The 19546-nt window shown below is 53.5% G+C and overlaps 1 protein-coding gene across 4 annotated transcripts; it reads right to left on the reverse strand.

Moving 5' to 3' along the window:
• Positions 1-33: 33 nt before the first annotated feature.
• NLRX1 (NLR family member X1) lies at positions 34-13324 on the reverse strand. 4 transcript variants are annotated; one of them, XM_058663775.1, is made up of 10 exons: positions 13310-13324; positions 10757-10875; positions 10149-10218; positions 9673-9761; positions 8563-9185; positions 7404-8225; positions 3318-3913; positions 2654-2740; positions 1379-1630; positions 34-1059 (listed from the first exon to the last, which is right to left on the reverse strand). In XM_058663775.1, exons 2-10 carry the CDS (start codon positions 10824-10826, stop codon positions 738-740), a joined length of 2931 nt encoding a protein of 976 aa, XP_058519758.1. In that variant the 5' UTR covers positions 10827-10875; positions 13310-13324; the 3' UTR covers positions 34-737. The 4 variants fall into 4 exon arrangements, with proteins under 4 accessions (XP_058519758.1, XP_058519756.1, XP_058519757.1 ...); XM_058663773.1 differs by lacking the exon at positions 13310-13324 and adding an exon at positions 12797-13240; XM_058663774.1 differs by lacking the exon at positions 13310-13324 and adding an exon at positions 12749-13240.
• Positions 13325-19546: the final 6222 nt, after the last annotated feature.

Genomic DNA, 19546 nt, shown 5'->3' on the forward strand with positions numbered 1-19546 from the left:
AGGATAATAGCATTACCCATTCCCAACCCCAAAATCTTATCCATGGACCCTTCTAGTCCCTACCACCTCTGGCCTCAGTGTCCAAGAACATCTTACAGCACAAAGTGGCCACTTTAATCAGAACGACCAAACACAATGCCCTTTGTTGGAAGCCCTGGCCAAGGAAGAGAAGGCACAACAGGTGGAAGACACATACCTGTTTAATAACAATAAGCTGATTGCACCTACCCTGGGGGTCATCAGTACCACTGTGGGTAAAGGGAGCATGAGGGTGGAGCGGAAGCACCAGTTTGAGGGCATCACCAGTGTCCACAGAGGAGTGCGAGGCAGGGGCAGGCCCTTCCAAGACATCTGCTGAATGTCAGTACCCCTGGCATGGCAGACGTAGGAAGTGTGCTCTTGGGAGGCCCAATCAGAGGCTCCCAGATAGGAGGGAGAGATGACAAGCTTGGTGAGAGTGCTTGAGAGCAGTTGGAGCACCCAAATACCCCTTCATGCAGTCTTCCAGGCCACAGAGGGCAGAGGCATATCCAGCTGCAACCTAGGGCATCAAGTTGCCATTTTTGACCTTGGAAATTTGGACTTGGGACCACTACTTGGCCAGCTCCCAGGAGGGCAACTGGCTGTGCCTCTAGCCTCAAAGGGATCTTTCTAGAAGGAAAAATGCAAGACAAGAGGCCACAGAAGGAAGAATTGGGGCCAGGGGTCACCAGCTGGGAGCTCGCTGGCCTTGGAGTTCAGCTTCCGGGGCTTCCCAGCTGCTCGAGCAAGGCTTTGACTTCACCCTCCACTCGCAGCAGCTGGGCCTTGTACCAGAGATTCAGGGTGGCTCCGCGGCTGTCTTCCAGATCCCGCAGTAGCAGTTCAAGGTGGCGCCGCACCCGGGCCCGGTCCCAGCTATGGAGGTTCCGCTGGACTTCCCCAAGGATCATGGACCAGTACTGGGACACTGCCGTTCCCTCTGTCAGCGAAACCACCACCTGGGCGCCACCTTCAGCAGCAGCCCCTAAGTCTCTCAGGACCTGGCGTCCCTCTGAACTCAGCTCGTTGAAGTAGAGGCTGGCAGGAAGGAGAAAAGCAGGTGCCAGTTAGTGGGGCTCAGAGAAGGAAGGCCCCAGGGGGAGATGGGATATGCTCAGGAGACTCCATAACCCACGCCCACAAGAGGCAGAGTGGTCACCAGTGGGAGGCAGGCAATGATGTGGAGATTCAGATGATAAAGGGTGGTAGAACGTCAGGGCAAGAGCAGGTCTAGTTTCAGAGCAGATGGATTGGAGGGCAAGGGCCAGTCAGAAGAGAGAAGAGGCACCAGGCCCAGGCTCTGGACAGGAAGAACCCCAGTAGAAAAAGGACATGGGGGAACCGAGATAGGACTCACTGTAACAGCTCCAGGGATGGGTGCTCCCGGGCAGCCTTGGCCAGGGCCAGGGCTGCGGTGTCACCAGCACCATTGTAGGCTACGTTCAGCTCCCGCAGCTGCCGGTTGCTGTCCAGCTGCGTGGCCAGCAGCTCCAGGCCCTCATCCCCAAGGCCAGTGTGCAGCAAGGACAGGTGTGTGAGTGAGGTGTTTCCTGCCAGCCCCTCCATGAGCAGGGCGACACCTGCTGCCGTCAGTGGGTTGTTGGACAGCCTATGACCACAAGCAACCCAATGTTAGGAGGGGCCATTGCAAGTGGCCTGGCCCTTAGGACTTAGCCAGAGTGGGGCAGAGCATGGGGCAGAGGAGCTGGGACACAGAAATGCAGGCCCAGGAGGAAGGAGGGGGAAAGAAGCAGGAGTGCAGTACCCAGCAGAGGAGGGAGAATGTGGAGGAAAGCTGACTTCTGTCCTCTCCGTCACCCTCTCCTTCCTCCTCATTACTATTTCTCTTCTTTATTAAAAAGAAGAAGGGAGAGGGGAAGAAAGAGGAGAGAGAGGAGGAGGAGGAGGAGAAAAGAGGCATGGAAAAGAAAGACAGAGAGGTATCCCATCTGTTGGTTCAGTCCCCAGATGACCACAACAGTTAGGGCTGGGTCAGACGAGGAAATCAGTCCAGGTCTCCCATATGGAAGACAGGAACCCAAGTACTTGAGCCATTGTTTGCCACCTCCCAGGTATTAGTCAGGGGCCAGAGCCAGAAGCAAAGCCCAGCTACTCCAGTGTGGGAAGTGAGTGTCTTAACAACTGCTCAAATGCCTGCCCCACTGTACTTTTAACCCTGTTTCCAGCCTCTGCTCCTCCTCCCCTCTGGTTGCCCCTTCCTTCTCTCCCTTCTTCCTTGTCCATCCTGAACTGCCTGCCCTTACTTCAACCACAATCTAGGAGCCCAGGCGTTGGGTTCCTGGTACATCAGCCAGCATGTGGGGAACATCTCTGGAGAGCTGGTATCTGGGAGGCTGTGGGAAAAATCCCGATTGGGGGGTTCTGTCTCACCAGGCAACCAGACATAACATCACTCACCCTCTCACCTGACCTCCTGAGGCTTTCTCAGCACCTGTTACCAGTGGCATCTTTCCCCCTGCACTGCTGCTTGTAATGGACTAGGGGCCAGCAAGCAAGACAAAGCCTCCATTGGTACCCCCATATGATGCCATGGGCTTGTGACAGGTACATGGTGAGGCAGAGAGTTCACCCTTGTCCTTGGTTGCCTCTGGGCCAATCTAAGGGCACTCACCGCAGGGTGGTGATTTGGCACTGGTCATGCAGCAGCAAGTCTCGGAGGTCCCTGCAGGCCTCAGGGTCCAGACTGTTGAGTTGCAAGCTTGAGAAGATAGCCAGGGGAAGGGAAGTTTGGGGGAAGATGAGAGAATGAGGAAGACGTTCAGCAAGAAGCCTGTCTGTTTGCCAAGTCCTTTTCTTGCCAGCCTGCCTTCTCTAACCTATGCCTGTCCTCCCTCCTCATTCACCTTAGAAGTGGGATCTGCTCCAAAGTGAGTAGATCCCCTCAGAGGATATTAATGCTGGTCTCCAAGAATGATTTAGCTCTCCTGGTAGCCAACTGTCATAAAGCAAGGCTACCCCAAACATGTGGCCTCCAATATTCAGAACTGTCTCCCATTCAGTTCCCCCTACCATCTGTGATGTTGTCAAAGGGGCCCTCACTAGAGACCAAAGCAAGGATCACCTGTTAATGGAACTTTGCACCAGGAGTGAAGTGAACTATTTTTCTTTACCAAGTACCCAATCTCAGGTATTTTGTTTCAGCAAGAGCAGATAGGCTGACACCTGCTAATCCTTTCTCAGGGCCTTGGCTTTCCCTAGCACCTTCTCTTCCCGCTCCTTCCGCCTCCAGCTCTCTCCTCTCTCCATGCCTATGCATGGAATGAACGGGTCCTCACCCCAGCTTTCGGGCACGCAACAGGACAGGTGTGAGTGTGCGCAGCCCAGCAGGGTCCAGCTGGCAGGAAGCCAAGTTCACCTCATCCAAGGAGTGTTTTCTGCTGCCCAGGACGGCTGCCACCACGGTGCACTTGAGGGGTGTCATGCGCACACCAGCCAGGTTGAGCTGGCGTAGGGAGCTGAGCACCTCAGCAGAGAAGCGCTGGTTCTGGAACTCATAGTGGAAGAAGAGGTGGTCCAGAAGCTCTGAGGGGGGTAGCAACTGCCGGCCCAGTTTGCCCAGCTTCTTCTTGATGGCCTGGGCATTCTCCAGGGCATCCATGGTCTTGATGGGGCAGCCCAGCTGAGCCAGCACAGCCCGGTTGTGAGCAGATAACAGCCCCCCCATGAACATGGGGAAGAGTTCAAAGACTTCATCATCGGGGGGCTCATCTGGGTGGCGCCGAGGCCCCTCCACACCCAGAATGCTGGCACCCATCTGGTCCAGGACGTCATCATTGTAGTAGTCCTCCTCCCGGAACATCTCCAGCACCATGGCCTGGGCTACCGCCTCCCGACTCTTTCCTGCCACACGCCCAAACACTCGTGGGACCACCTAGGCAGGAAGCAAGTAGAGGAGGGTCCCTGTAGCCCACCATGGGCCCACACAGCCTCTGGGGCTCAGCCTGACTACAGCCACTACCCACTCAGTCCCAGCCTGCCCTGGAACTCATAGCCTGGCCTGTGTGATAGGAGGCAGCAGGCCATACACAGGCAAACTGCAGTTGGAAGTTCTCCAGAATCTGCCACACAGGGGCAACTGCTCTCTTTTTCCCAAACATCTCCTGCATCTTTCAGTCCAGGTGGCAGCAGCAAGCTATCAGTGAAAGATTGTGCATTAAGCGTGGGCCCAGGCAGGTGCCATTGTGGCAACCATGACTGAGGCAGCCCCTGCTGCTTTAAGGGCCTGTATGATGTGGTGCCTGCCAACAACAATGCCTTCTGCACAAGCCACTTGCCCCACTCACTGTGTCCTGGACTGGGACTGTGCTTTTCTCCCTTTGACCCTAGTTATTCTCCTGGTTAATCCCTTCTTTGTCCATGATTCTTCCTCAGAGTCCAACACATTGCCTGGCACACAGCATGCACCCAAATATCTGGTGAAGCCATGAAGTGCTGGGCAGCCCTGTGATATCCTCACAAGGCTCCACTGTGCTGGCAAATGCATTGTAGACCTTCTCCTTTAAAAAAAAATCGATTTTTTATTTGAAAGGCAATTTATAGAAAGGAGAAGAGAAAGAGAGAGAGAGAGAGATCTTTCATCCACTGTTTCACTCCCAAAAATGGCTGCAATGGCCAGGGCTGAGCCAATTCTAAGCCATGAGCCAGGAAACCTCTCCTAGGTCTCTCACTTGGTACAGGGTCCCAAGGACTTGGGCCACCCTCTGCTGCTTTCCCAGGCCACAAGCAGGGAATTGGATGGGAAGTGGAGCAGCTGGGACACAAACTAGCACCCACATACGCTGCTGGTACTTGAAGGCAGAGGATTAGCCCATTGAGCCACAAAACTCATCAGAGCTTTTAATGCTTTTTCTGGGCCAGGCTGCTGCCATGGAGGGCAGAGTCCTTCCTAAATTTGGCTACAAAACTGGGTGGATGTCCCACTATGAAGCCCCCATCAAGATCATGAGCAACAGATGGGAACAGCACTAGGAGGGGCCCTCTCTTGTGGTGGGAACTTTATGAATCCATCAGGAATCCCTGGCCTCTCATTTCAATCCAGCCATCATATCCCCAGAGTCGGGGGTGTGGAGGAGCAGCCTCAGCAGGCACTGTGACCCTAGGAGAGGCTATGGGGCAAGAAAGACTAGATTGCCTGAGCCTGGTTGTGTGTGTAGTTGACAATGAAATCATACTTCCTGTGTACCAGGCTCTGGATAATTCATTCATTCCATCCTCGCCTTAGGCCAATGATGTAAGCTCTATTCTTTTTTTTTTTTTAAGATTTATTTATTTTTATTGGAAAGGCGGATATACAGAGATGAATATCTTCCACCCAATGATTCACTCCTCAAGTGACCGCAATAGCTGGAACTGAGCCAATCAGAACCCAGAAGCCAGGAGCTCTTCCGGGTCTCCCACGCGGGTGCAGGGTCCCAAAGCTTTGGGCCATCGTCAACTGCTTTCCCAGGCCACAGGCAGGGAGCTGGATGGGAAGCGGGGCCGCCAGGATTAGAACCAGCGACCATATGGGATCCCGGGGCGTACAAGGCAAGGACTGAAAGCACTACGCTATCGTCCCGGGCCCTACAAGTTCTATTCTTAGCACTATGTAACAAACAGGCACAGATAGGTTAAGCAACCTATCCAAGGGTCACTCAGTGAAGTAGTGATGCAGCCTACATTTGAACCCAGGTGGCTGAGTTACTTAGTCTCTGTTCATGTTATATAGAGTGCCTATAAGAAAGGGAAGACTTGGGCCCAGCGGCGTGGCCTAGCGGCTAAAGTCCTAGCCTTGAAAGCCCCGGGATCCCATATGGGCGCCGGTTCTAATCCCGGCAGCTCCACTTCCCATCCAGCTCCCTGCTTGTGGCCTGGGAAAGCAGTCGAGGATGGCCCAAAGCTTTGGGACCCTGCACCTGTGTGGGAGATCCGGAAGAGGTTCCTGGTTCCCGGCTTCAGATCGGCACGTACCGGCCCGTTGTGGTCGCTTGGGGAGTGAATCATCGGATATAAGATCTTCCTCTCTGTCTCTCCTCCTCTGTGTATATCTGACTTTGTAATAAAATGAATAAATCTTAAAAAAAAAAAAAAAGAAAGGGGAGACTTGCTAGAATTCTGCCCATACAAACCAGTGTTCTTTTTCCTCAAGACCTACTATGCTGGGACATTCCTAAATAAAGGCAGGGTCACCTGGCAAGGTCCCCCCAAAGCACTACTCCTAGCTCAGCCCAGTTGGGTGGAAAGAGCACAGAATTCAGAACCCCGCAAGCCTTGGCTTCTCCCCTAGCTGTGCCACTGACCAGCTGCAAGAGCTTTCACAAGTGACCCCACCCTTTCTTTCCCCATCCTTAGAGAGTCATAATAGCATTTCCTGCCCCGGGTTGATGTGCATAACAAAGCAAAAACAAAAACAAACAAACAAAAAGGAAGAACTCTGATAAAGCATCTGGAAGACATCAGCAGAAGAATGGCTCCTCTGTCCCCAGCACATCCGTGCAGCCCCCAGCACGGTCCTGGGCCTGCAGCAGCCCTGCACCCCAGGAGGGACTGGCCTAAGCCAATTCCAATGCCATCCTTCCTCCCCAGATAAATGAATCAAACAGCCTCCGCTTTAGAAGCCTGTCCCTAGAGACCTTGTCAGGATGAGTCACCGTGCCCAGAGTCTAACAGCCTCCGCAGGGACAGATACGATCGCGTTTCTAGATGTGTGGAACAGAAGACAGACCCTGGACTATGATGACCCCTGTTCCCGGCAGCGGAGACCAGAAGCAGAGATGCACAAGGGTGATCATGGTTGCGAGTCTGATGAAGGTTCCTGTGCCCTCAGTTTCCTGTCCTGGCTTCCAAAGCTTCTGCAGCCTTGCAGCTTCTCTCTCCCCATTCCTTACGCTGCAAGTGTACTACAAACCAAATGGCCCAGAGCTGAAACCACAGCCAAGGGCAACATTCACTCCTCTGCAGGAAGTGCAGTTTTGGGAATGATGCAGTGGCTCATGGACTAATCCTCTGTCTTGCAGTGCCAAAATCTCATATGGACACCAGTTTGTGTCCTGGCTGCTCTACTTTCTATCCAGCTCCCTGCTTACAGCTTGAGAAAGCAGCAGAGATAGCCCAAACGTTTGGGCCCCTGCACTCCCGTAACAGACCTGGAAGAAGTTCCTGGCTCAAGACTCCAGATGCTTCGGCTCCGGCCATTGCAGCCATTTGGGGAGGGAACCAGAGGATGCGAGATCCCTCTCTCTGTACATCTACCTTTCAAATAAATAAATCTTTAAAAATAAATAAATAGCAGTTACCTTCTGGGGAAGGGACAGCTGGGCAGGCAGCAGCCCAGGATCCCAGGCAGAGGGAGCAGCTAGGGCCGGGGTCCCTGGGACTGTTACCTTGAGCAAGTTGAAGAGCACAGGCAGAATCCGCAGAGGCAGCAGCTTGGTCACGATGCCCAGGACCAGGCTGACGTCTTCCCCAACGCGGCCCACCATCTCGGCCACTTCTTTGCCCACCCGCTGCAGGGTGGTCTTGTGCAGACCCAGCACGATGTAGAGGGCAGCCAGGTATTCCTGCATGGCGGGCACTGTGAACACAAAGGAGCCCAGGTGCCCTGGCTCCACGCACGGGGCCAGGAAAAACCTCAGGGCATCCCGGCGGAAGATGTGGAGCAGCTGAAATTCCTCTTCTGTTCGGATGCCAGCCTCCAGGCAGCCTTGGACGTCCTCCTCTGAGAAGTAAGTCTTGCGAGAAGACACCCCCTCATAGGCCAGTTTGCCCATGGTCCGGGCGGCATAGGCCATTAGGGACAAATTGGAAGGGTCAGTGCTGTCCAGCGTCTCCCCGCTGAAGTTAAGACGCAAGAAGCTGGTGTAGATGCTGGTGAGGGTCTGGCCAGCAGGTGTTGGGGCATGCAGGAAGTGTAAGGTGGCACAGACAAGCCAGCAATAGGAGGGCAGGAAGCAGGCGGCAGCGATCTGGTGGTGTCCCTCCAGGTTCCGCGAGAGCATCTGCACCAGGTTGTCCCGCTGAGCGGGTGTGGTCGAAACACTGGCACCCCCGGCACCCTGCCCGCAGTCGGGCTGGTTGAGGCGGAGCTGGAAGTAGAGCTTCTGCAGGTTGGTATCAGAAAAGCCACAGATCTCACCATAGCGGCCCACGTACTTGCTGGGGATGCGACCAACAGCCGAGGGCCTCGTGGTCACCAGGATGCTGGCCTGAGAAGGACACGTGATGGCTAAGAGAAATCCTAGTGTCCTGATTGCCTTTGTCCCCAGCAGACCCCTCAAGATGCAGTGTCCAGAGAATGACAACAATCACTGCTGACACAGAACCCCTACTCTGATCCATGCTCATTTAACTGGGGCAACTCAAGGGAAAAGGAGCCATGTGCTCAGGGTCAGACGGGAAGTGAAGGGGCCAGGATTTGAACTAACTCCAGGCCTGATTTTCTTTTAAACCATCACACGCTTGAGTCCTCTCCCCATCCTCCACCCCACCCAGAGAGGGCAAACAGAAGTAATGAAGAAGGGGAGCAGGGAGGAGGCCACCCACCTCGGGGAGCATGTACTTGCGCAGCAGGTTGACAATGATGGCAGCTGGTGCCCCCGGCGCCTGGGGATCACTGCACAGCCCTGTGCCCGCCAGCCGGAAGTCAAGGTTGAGACGTTCCAGGCCATGGAGCACAAACAGAAGGCGAGACCCTGCTGCAGCCATCAGGGGTAGAACCTCCTTCAGGGGCGCATAGCGCTGGGCCACCAGCTGGCACAAGGAGGCTGGGGCAGAGCCCAGCGACGACAGGTCCTCACAGGAGAAGGGGATGAGCAGCTCAAAGGCCGGCAGTCGCCCGTAACACCAGTCCAGGACCATCTTACGTACCAGGGTGCTCTTGCCTGTGCCCACCGTGCCATACAGCACCACCGTCTGCACCTGCCGTCCACAGGCATCTGGGTCGAAGAGCTGAGCCAGGGCCAGCGGCGGCAGCCCAGGTGCAAGTGGCTGCTGCTGCTCCAAGGCCAGCTCTGCAGCCGGGCGAAGGAGCTCATCAGGGGTGCTCTCCCGGATCACAGGGTCAACATGGACCGTATCCAGCGCAAAGGTTGGGCCGAACTGACGCTCCTCCCTGGGCAGCCGGCTAAACCACTCAGCCAGGTTCCGGCGGTGCTTCTGAATGGCCTCTAAAGCAACAGACCAGAAAAAAGGGTTAGGGCAAAGGGCCTGGAGCTGCGTGGACTTAGAGGTCAATGCTGAGGGTGGAGAGTGAGGGGTTTGTGGGTAGGGTCATGCTGGAGCCCAGAGTGGCACTGGGTACACAAGATTTCCTCAGAAAAGACAGACTGTCCTGAAATTTGGCAACCCCCACAACCTGGAAGGAAGTGGGGAGCCATCAGATGAATGATCATTAAGGCTATGCTGGCCGGCTTCATGATCATAGAGGTATCACTGACTTGTTGAAGGAGGAGAACAGTGTGGCTCTTTCCAAGGGTGCTGCACCTGCTGGGTGTGCCTGACCCCAGGCATTGCAGGCAAGGGTCTCAGACAGAGGGAGGAGAGGGAGCAGGGAGTAGGGGGCACTGACAGATAAGAGTAGGGGCACCCTCTAAGGCTTCTGCTTGCAGGCCTCTTCATGCCCACTCCCCCCCACCAACACCCAGGATGCTTTACCAGTGGCTGATTGGCTCCTGAACAGCTGTGTGTGCCTCCCTGGTGGGGGTGTACTCTCTGCTGAACTCCCATGGTGGCGCACGAAGGCTCTGGGGAGGAACAAAGGGAACCAGGTGAGGCCTTCTGTGGGTTCTGCATCCAGTTCTCTGCACTGCGGGATCTGCACTGCTGGTGACCCAGGCCTGCCTCCGAGAGGCTTCCCAGTCCCTGAGGCCTCACCTCCTAGCCCAACTGCATACTGCTGCCTGCCTGGAACTCAGGCCGGCCACTGCCAGATTCTCCCCACTTCCCACAGATCCTCCCTCCACTGGCCACTGTGCCACAAACCCCCAAATTCCTCTGAGGAGGGAGGCTATCTGTGCATCCCACCCTCTCCTTCCCTCCTCTGGGGAATCCAGTTAGTGTCATGTCCTGACCCGTCCCAGCCTGCTCTGCTGTGACCTGGCCCATTCCAAGTTGTGACATCCAAGTCTCACCTAGGAGACCCAAGAGGATGCTCCCCTTGAAGCGGCCGACTCCAGTGAACCAGGAAGGATGTCCATTCATCTACAAAGAAAAAGGAAGAAATAATCCCATCCATGTTTCCCAAGTCTATACCAATATCCTCTGCACCTTCTCCGCTCTTACAGATGCATAGGCCACCATTTCGTAGCAGCAACTGTGTGAATTCGGTTCACGGTGCTTTATGTGGTCATCTGCTTAGCAGGCTTCCCTCCCCGTCCACAAGAACAAGGATCACATCTATTTTTGCTCCCAGCAATGGACCTAGAACTCAACACTGGGTGTGGCAGATGGAGGGACACGGGAAATCAGGGCTAAATGCCAAATGCAATGAGACAAGTGTTCCTAGACTAAGCCACCTGCAGGGTACCTCCAGGAACACCTAGGCTAACTGCTTTTATTTCAGGATGGGGGGTGGCGGAGGAAGCTCCAGGAGTTTAGCTGTGCCCAAGGTCAACAATAAAGAACACCAGAACACAGACCAGTCCGCCGGGTGTCAAGATTCTTGCCCTCCAGGGGGCACCATCTGGACACTGAAACCAAAGCAAGAGGGCAGATACAAAAACCACTACTTCCTGCTCACCTGATGGTGGCGCTGGTCTTCCCAGACCAGAGCCCCAGTAGGCCCTGGACAAATGGTGGCCCCATCTCATTCTGGCAGAGAAGACACGGGAACTTGGCACCACCGTCTACCCCACTCCCCTGCAAGAAGAACAGTGTGACTGGATGATCACCGCCACCCTTCACCCCTATCCATCTACCTGTCACCCCTACCCACACTAGGAGCCCTTGGGAGAGGCTGGCTCCTTCCCCACACACGCACCCAGCCTGCTTCCAGCTCTCTTCCTAGAACCCCAATCTGACCTATCCCATTGTATCTTCTGCCACTGCCATCCCCTGCTTCTCCCCTAAGGCTACACAAAAGGCTTTCTTTCTCCCACATGAGTTTCACCCTTATAAACTGCTTTATGCAGGTGCCATTTTTTTTAACTTGGTTGTATTTGTTTCCAGTGGCTTTTTTGAGCCTAGATTCCCTAGTAATAATTAATCACTCCCCTCTGCTCCCTAGCTATTAAGTCCTTTAGGGTTTTTTTTCTTTTTTTTTTTTAAGGTTGGGTTTTAATGGTTATCTCTTTTTATCTTCCCTGCGACTTCTTTTTTTTTTTTAAAGATTTATTTATTCTTATTACAAAGTCAGATATACAGAGAGGAGGAGAGACAGAGAGGAAGATCTTCCATCCAATGATTCACTCCCCAAGTGAGGGCAACAGCCGGTGCTATGCCGATCCGAAGCTAGAAGCCAGGAGCTTTTTCCAGGTCCCCCACGCGGGTGCAGGGTTCCAAGGCTTTGGGCCGTCCTAGACTGCTTTCCCAGGGCACAAGCAGGGAACTGGACAGGAAGTGGACCACCAGGATTAGAACCAGTGCCCATATGGGTTCCCAGCACATTCAAGGCGAGGACTTTAGCCATTAGGCCACCGCGCTGGGCCCCTTCCCTGTGACTTTGATGTAAGCTGCCTGTTAGGCTGGCATAAATAATAAATTTGCAAATGAGCCCACTTCCTAGCTGACAGCTCATCAGGGGGAGGCTGCCAGGGCTTCCCACTGAACTCTGTATCCCATCTCCCCTCTAGTTACTTAGTTGCAACATCTTCCCAGCAGCAGGATTTACTGTGGAAATCCAACCAATCTTCAAATGCTTCCTCCAGGCCCTTCACACAATGGGGAGAATCCTTCCAACTCCTCCTCCCACCACACACACTGCTTGGTCCTCTGCATATATGTCATTCCAGAATTCACTCAGACCACCTCAGCAGTGGGGGGTGCGGGTGGGGGTGCGGAGGGCAGGTCCCATCTTCCTGCTAGCCTCTCTGCTTATCAATACATTCCAGCACCAACTACCTTCCTGATTTTAAGTTTTTCCCTTTAGTTGAAAGACAACAACAGAATGAAAAGATTCTCCATCTGCTGCTTCACTCCCCTCAACAGCCAGAGCTGTATCAGGCCCACGCCAGAAGCACCAAACTCATTCCGGGGCTCCCAGGTGGATCAGGGGTTCACATTTTTGCACGCTGCCACCTCTGTAAGAGTTTTCACCAGCAGGAAGCTGGGATCCAAAGCGCAGTCAGGACTCTGGACCCAGGCACACTCCCACCCAGGATGCAGGAGCCCCAAGCAGGTGCGTATCCTCTGGGCCAAACACCTGCCCCACAGGCACTTTCCTAAATCCTAGGCTATTAACAAACACCTAACCCACACAATCCATTGTTCTGGGTTTGTCCCCACTGGGCTCTAGCTTTGTTCAAACCCTCCCGTCTTTCTCCCCTGTCAGAATTCTTCTCCATCTTTAGGGTCCTGCTCTAAGGCTCCCTCTCTCCTGAGCTCCCCTGAGTTCCCTTCACCGGATCCTGCTCTCTCTTAGGTCTCCCACTAGGGAAAAGCGCGCATAGGGCAAACTGGCTGGCCTGGGCCCACAAGGGCAGGGGCGGGCTACTTGGCTGGGCAGCAGTCCCAGGGACTGGGAACAGGAAGCCTGGGAAGACTCAGAAATAACACCAGATCCAGGGTCACTGACCCAACATGATCACCCCAGTTCTGGGGGCAGAAAGAAAATGCGGCTCACAGCAGCAGGGCCAGGGACGTTCCCAGGGCCACAAGTCCTCCATCCAGTGGGTCCCAAGCAGCTTTTCAACCGCAATTAGCTTCAGGGACCCAGCGGCAGAAGCTGAAGGCTGCACAGCACTGACAGGCCCAGCCGCCCTCCCCCGCCCCGGCCCCGCCCAGCCCCGCGTCGGGAGCACCTGCCCCGCGCGAGGGCGCAGGGGCGCCCACTAGGCCTTTACCGCGCCGGGGGCGGCCGGCGTCTCCCGCAGCCTCCCAGCAGGGCGCGGCGCTTCCAGGCCGCCTGAGCCCGCTTGCTCGGCAGCGGGCGCGGGCACGAGCGGGGACGAGCCGGGTGCTCGGGCTGCGGGGTCCCAGGAAGAGGAAGAGGAGGAGGAGGAGGGCCGGAGCCGGCCCGGTGCCCCACTGCGGGCGCGGGGCGGGCACTCGCCCTCCTGGGCACCCGCCCCTTCCGTGGGCACAGCCCTGGGTCCTTGCTCGTGCTGCCCCCTGCAGGTCCCCAAGCGCCACTCACATCCTGTGACCTCAGGAACCACCTCCGGGCGGGGTGAGGCTACAGATTCCCATTTGACGTAGGAGGCTGAAGCTCAGAGGGAGCCGCGACTTGGGCTGGCTGGCCCGACTAGGAAGAGACCTCCCTGGTGTTCCTACCTCACGCGCCGCCTCCTCTTCCCGAGGCACTGCCTCCCCCCAGTGCCCCTTCACCTCTGCCTACCTTCCAGCAGATACCGCAGCCTAAGGCCTTTAGGCGACCTCTCTTCTGTACTTGGGCCTCTTCTGACTTCACTGAGTGGCCTGCAGATGAGGGGGGGGGGTGAAAGGCAGCTCTCATCCAAACCTGCTTTTCCGGTATGACTTAATAACCACCTTGCGGGGGGGGGGGGGGTGCTTCTGGCTGCTCCAAGCTCCCACCCTTATCACTGTGTTTCCACATAAGTCACACTCAGAGCTCCCAGGGTTCAGGCCAGGAGCCGCTTACCACCCCCAGCCAGGGCACACCTCCTCAGGTAAACACATGTGCAGAGAACAGAGATGTGCAATGAACAGCAAGCTCCCACATGGCCTCCCCAGGCAGGGCTGGGAAGAAAGTTTTATGATTTGTACTCCTCTACAAATCGGTACAAAAAACATCCTGGATCTGAGACTACCCAAACTTTCTGAAATCGTGGCTATACTTTCAAGGGGGTGGCACAAGAATTGTTCAGCCATTTCCTAATTGACTAATGGACCACTAACGGGGAACATCTTACCTGTAGGTTCCCACCCAACAAGGAGGGGTCAGGGAAGGCTTAAAACCCCAAGACCTTTCCAAAGACCCCTTTGGTGTCTCTCCCTCTCTCCTTTTGAGAGGCACCTCTGAGCTCTCTCTCTTCGGAGGTGCTTTCCCCATTCACCTGGTCACTTTGTAAATAAACTTCTCTGTCTGCAACCAGTTCCCGGCTTTTAATTTCTATGTTAAACTGAAGAAAGAACTCACCGAGCTTTTCTGGTAACAGGATCTTTCCATGGAGATGTTTGTTCATTCACTGAAAGTGACGTATTGGGTTAGGACTGAGCTCCCTACCCCTCTCGGCCAAGCCCAGACCTGGGTGGCCAATTGCCAAGCACAGTCAGGTATGTGGAAACCAGAGAGTAGCACTTACCACTGGGGGCGTTGGCAGCAGATGCACAGAGACTTCTTGAGAAATCTAGCCTGGAAGAGGAAGTTAGCAACTGCATCTGGCAAAAGAGGGGATATATAGGAACTGGATGTTATTAAGAGAAAGAGAAAGAAAAAAGAAAGAAAGAAAAAAAGAAAGAAAGAAAGAAGAAAGAAAGAAAGAAGAAAGAAAGAAAGAAAGAAAGAAAGAAAGAAAGAAAGAAAGAAAGAAAGAAAGAAAGAAGAGAAAAGAAAAAAGAAAGAAAATAGGTCACCGGTGCGGCATGGTGGGAAAGCAGTTGAGGATGACCCAAAACCTTGGAACCCTGCATCTGTGTGAGAGAACCGGAAGAAGCTCCTGGCTCCTGGCTTCAGATCGGCGCAGCTCTGGCTGCTGAGGTCACTTGGGGAGTGAATCAACAGAAGGGAGATCTTCCTCTCTATCTCTCCTCCTCTCTGTATATCTGACTTTCCAACAAAAATAAATAAATCTAAAAATAATAATAATAGGTCAGCAGGCCTGTGCAGTGGCTCCATTGGCTAATCTTCCCACTTCAAGCACCAGAATCCCATATGGATGCCAGTTCTTGTCCTGCCTGCTTCACGTTCCATTCAGTTCCCTGCTTGTGGCTTTGGGAAGCAGCAGAGGATGACCCAGGTCCTTGGGATCCTGCACCCACAGGGGAGACCCAGAAGAAGCTCCTGGCTCCTGGCTTTGGATCGGCTCAGCTCTGGCCGTTGTGGCCATTTGGGGATTGAACCAGTGGATGGATGATCTTTCTCTCTGTCTCCTTTTCTCTGCCTTCCAGTATTAATTAATTAATTAATCAGTTAAAATAGGCCAGAAAAGGAAAGGCTTTGGAAGCAACAGGAACATTGGCAATTTGCATTCTAAGATAAGTTCTTTAAGAGGATTGGCCCAGGGGAAGCGGAGGAAAAGCAGAGCAGTCTTCTGACTATGGTCTCAGGGTTCAGGGCACTCCATCCTGAGACCACAGTTACTGGGCCTAGCTCACAGTAAGCTGTTCCCCGCCCCCATGGGTACAACAGTCAGGCAGGTTTCATCAGAAACATATAATTTGGTCTCCAGCAGATAGAAGTACTATGAGTCATGCCTCACAGTGGCCTGGCCTCCACATGTGACTTCAGGCTGGGGTGCCATGGTATGAAGAACCATCTTGGTTAGCTCTGGCCTCCAGCATTTGGCCCTGACCACCAGAAGGGTGCTGCATTCATCAGGCTATGAGTTCAGGCAGGTCAGTATCTTGTTTCTGAACATGCTATGGAGGTCCAGAGAGGGAGATGTCCATTTCTGGACATGCTTAGAGCACATAGATGCCCCATTTCATCAGGTTCCAGGGAAGGGAAGGGGATCACAGTGACAAGAGCACAGGATCTTTCATTTTTAAGAATTATTTATTGGGCCCGGCGGCGGCCACTTGGGGAGTGAAACATCGGATGGAAGATCTTCCTCTCTGTCTCTCCTCCTCTCTGTATATCCGGCTTTCCAATAATAATAAATCTTTTTTTTTTAAAAAAAAAGAATTATTTATTTATTTTTATTTGAAAGGCATATCTACAGAGAGGAGAGACAGAAAGATCTTCCATCCACTGATTCACTTCTCAAGTGTCTACAGTGGCCACAGATGAGCTGATCCAAAGCCTGGCCTGGATGCTCTTCCAAGTCTCCCACATGGGTGCAGGGTCCCAAGGCTTTGGACCATCCTCTACTGCTTTCCCAGGCCACAAATAGGGAAGTAGAGTAGCTAGGACACTAATCAGCATCTATATGGGATCCTGGCACTTGCATGTGGAAGATTAACCTGTTGAACCACAGTGCCGGGCCCAGGAGCACAGGATCTTTAGAGCTTGCTGGAGTCATTTCTTCCTACTTCATCACCTTTTCTGTAAAGACAGAACACGGTGGTGACCATGAGGTTGCTGTGGAAATCAAAAGAGCTCCCTTTGGAAATATGAGAGCCATTCTACGCATGTTTTCTATGCCTAAATGGCTCTCGCTAGCCCCAGAATATTTGCCTTTTAATAGGGAGGGTGGGCCACTTATAACTGAATTTGGAGCCAGTATTGTGCCTCAGTGGATTAAGCTGCTGCCTGTGATGCTGGCATTCCACATGAGTGCCAGTTTCCATCCTAGCTGCTCCACTTCCAACCCAGCTCCCAACTAATGTGCCTGAGAAAGCAGTAGAGGATGGCCCAAATGCTTGGGCCCCTGTCATCCCTGTGGGAGACATGAATGGAGTTCTAGGCTCCTTGCTTTGCGCTGGCCCGGTTTAGGCTGCTGTAGCAGTGTGAAGATTTCCTTCTGTTTCTTCTCTCTCTGTAACTCTACCTTTCAAATAAATAATACATTTTTAATGTGTGTTCATGTGATAGATTTATTTATCTGTTTGAAATCCAGTTACAAAGAGAGAAGATCTGTCATCTGCTGGTTCACTCCCCAGTTGGAGCAGTCATATGGGATACCAAGGATGTCTGGCTTCAGAGTTTTTCTTATTTCAAAAGAGGAAGAGGGGCCAGTGTTTGACAAAACAGTTAAGTGGTGAGTCGATCTGAAGCCAGGGGCTTCTTCCCAGGCTTCCACATTGGTGCAGAGTCCCAAGCACTTGGTTCATCCTTCACTGTTTTCTCAGAGAGCTTGATCAAAAGTGAAACAGCACAGATGTGAATGGGTGCCCAAATGGGATGCCAGTGCTTACATGCAGTGTATTAGCCACTCTGTCCCCTAAGAGATGAAGAATTTGAAGGAATGCTATCCATCAATGCCCTTTGACTTGGCATGAGTATCTATTGGCATCACTGCAGTTGAGGGGGTGACAGCAGAATGCCCTCACAAACAAACTAGAATCCGAGGAGGGAAGACTCCAATGTCTCTCCACTTGCTCTGCCCCCTTGCCCAAGACCCCATAAGAAGATGAGGTGAGACCATTTACAGGGGAGCACCCAAACACTCCTAGATTGGATCCTAGTTCAGCCTAGGGCACGCAGTTCTCACTGTGGCACAATGAGTGTTCATGCGGCTGGCAGGGTGGGTAGCAGTGCCTTCCTACAGCAGGCTGCTTCATGGGCTGCTTCAGGCTGTCACTCTCCCTGAAATCTTGTAGACATCAGCTTACTCCAGACCTCTGGATGCCAAGCCTGCGGCAGTCCTGGCAGCCACTGACTCACTCTGGTAAGTGTGGCCAACTGGGAAGGAACGGAAGAAAAGGAGAAAAGCAGAGTAAGCCCAGCGAGGGCTCTTCCATACTACTCCTAGGCTGCAGGGTCACTGCTGGCTCTTGCTAACATGACCTTGCGCCCACTGGAGCTGCCAGGCTCAGTGAATGTTGGCGAGGGCTGTGTGTTCTTCGACAGGAACACAGGCCTGCTGCTGTCACAGCATGCAGCTTCACCAGAGCAAGCATTGCAAGGAGTGCAATGCAGCAAGGAGTGTTCTGTGTGCAGCTGAAAAGATGCCCCTTGGGCCTCCCGCATCTCATATGGGATGCCTGGGTTCAAGCCCCACCTCCACTGCTAATCCATCTTCCTGTTCACGTGCACTCTAGAAGTGGCAGTGACAGTCCAAGTACTTGGGTCCCTGCCATCCACTTGGGAAACCCAGACTGAGTTCCAAGCCTCAGACTTTGGCCTGGCCCAGGCTCTGGCTGTTGTAAGCATTCAGGATATTAATTAGCAGATAGAAGATTTATCTTTCTCAAATAAAATAATTATGGGCTGGGACTGTGGTATAATGTGTAGAACCACCACCTGCAGCACTGACTTCTCATATTAAGCGTTGGTTCAAATCCCAGCTTTTCCACTTACAATCCAACTCCCTGTTAATGCATCTGGAAAGGTAGTGGTCCAATAGCAGTATCCGCCAGCATGAGCTGGAACTGGGGGCAGACCAGGTCAGACTAGATGGGACCGCAGCATTTACCAGCACATGCAAGACTGGGGCTGGTACGTGGTCCAAGCCCAGTGGGGGAACTGAGGGGACTCTCCTGCTGGACCACTTCTCCTGATGGTGAATGAGAGCTGGGATTGGGGACAAACCAGGCCAGGTAGGGCTACATGTGAACTGGGTTAGGGGAAGAGCCAGGCTAGGCTAGCTCACTGTAACTACTGGCACATGCATGAGCCAACAGTAAGGGCAGGATGGTTGGGTTTTGCTGTAGTATCAGCTGGCAAGTGATGGGACTGGGGTAAAGTCCTGTTGAGATAGACTACAGAAGCACCTGGAGAGTACAAAATCCGGGGTATGGAAAGGGTAGGGAGCGGGTCCAGTAGCGAAACTGTGGGCACTTCTCTGATGGGCTGCAGCTCCCAATGGTGAGCATGAGAACCAGGACTGGGAGCACGCCTGGCTAGACAGGTAGTGGCACCCACTGGCATGCACATGGGCTGCAGGGTGAAGTCGGTTGGGTTGAACTAGGCTTCAATGCCCAATGATGTGTATGAAAGCTCAATGGGATGGGGCTGGAGATAGATCTGACCCAGCAATTGCAACTATCAGTGTGTATGTAGACTGAAGTGGTTGACAGAATGAGCTGAACCCCGTACCAGTGGACACACAAGAGTCAGGTCTGGGATCACCTCAGACAATATTTCTTTGAAGGTGCCCCCAACTGAACGTGGGACTTAGAACTCCAAGCATGGGAAGAGTGGCAGGACGTGTGATCTGACAGTGGAGTGCATGCGTTAGAACTGGGCCTCCTCAGCAGCTTAGATGGAGCAGTGGAGAGCATGCCCAGATGCACATGGAGGATTTGGCAGTGCATGGGAGTCTGCAGAAGACATCTGGTACTATAGCAGAGCGAGGAGAGCAAAACAAATTGGTCAACTAACCCAGCAAAGCTTGACAGCAAATTTCTGGGTTAATGGAGACTTGAGGGTGAACTAAGTCAGCCAATGGACCCTGAAAGGAGTTCCTCATCCTTAGATCTGCAAGATCAACAGCATGTCAGAACATCAAAACCACTTGACAGAACCCTCAGAACATGCTGCACATCAGAGGCCCTGGGATGACATCAGGTGGCCGTTCCCCATCCCCGGGTACCGGGGCAGTTGAGAGGCTGGGTGCGGTTTTTCCCCTTATCTCCTCTTCTCCCCAGA

Source organism: Ochotona princeps, chromosome 4 (assembly GCF_030435755.1).
Source record: "Ochotona princeps isolate mOchPri1 chromosome 4, mOchPri1.hap1, whole genome shotgun sequence".
Taxonomy (NCBI): domain Eukaryota; kingdom Metazoa; phylum Chordata; class Mammalia; order Lagomorpha; family Ochotonidae; genus Ochotona; species Ochotona princeps.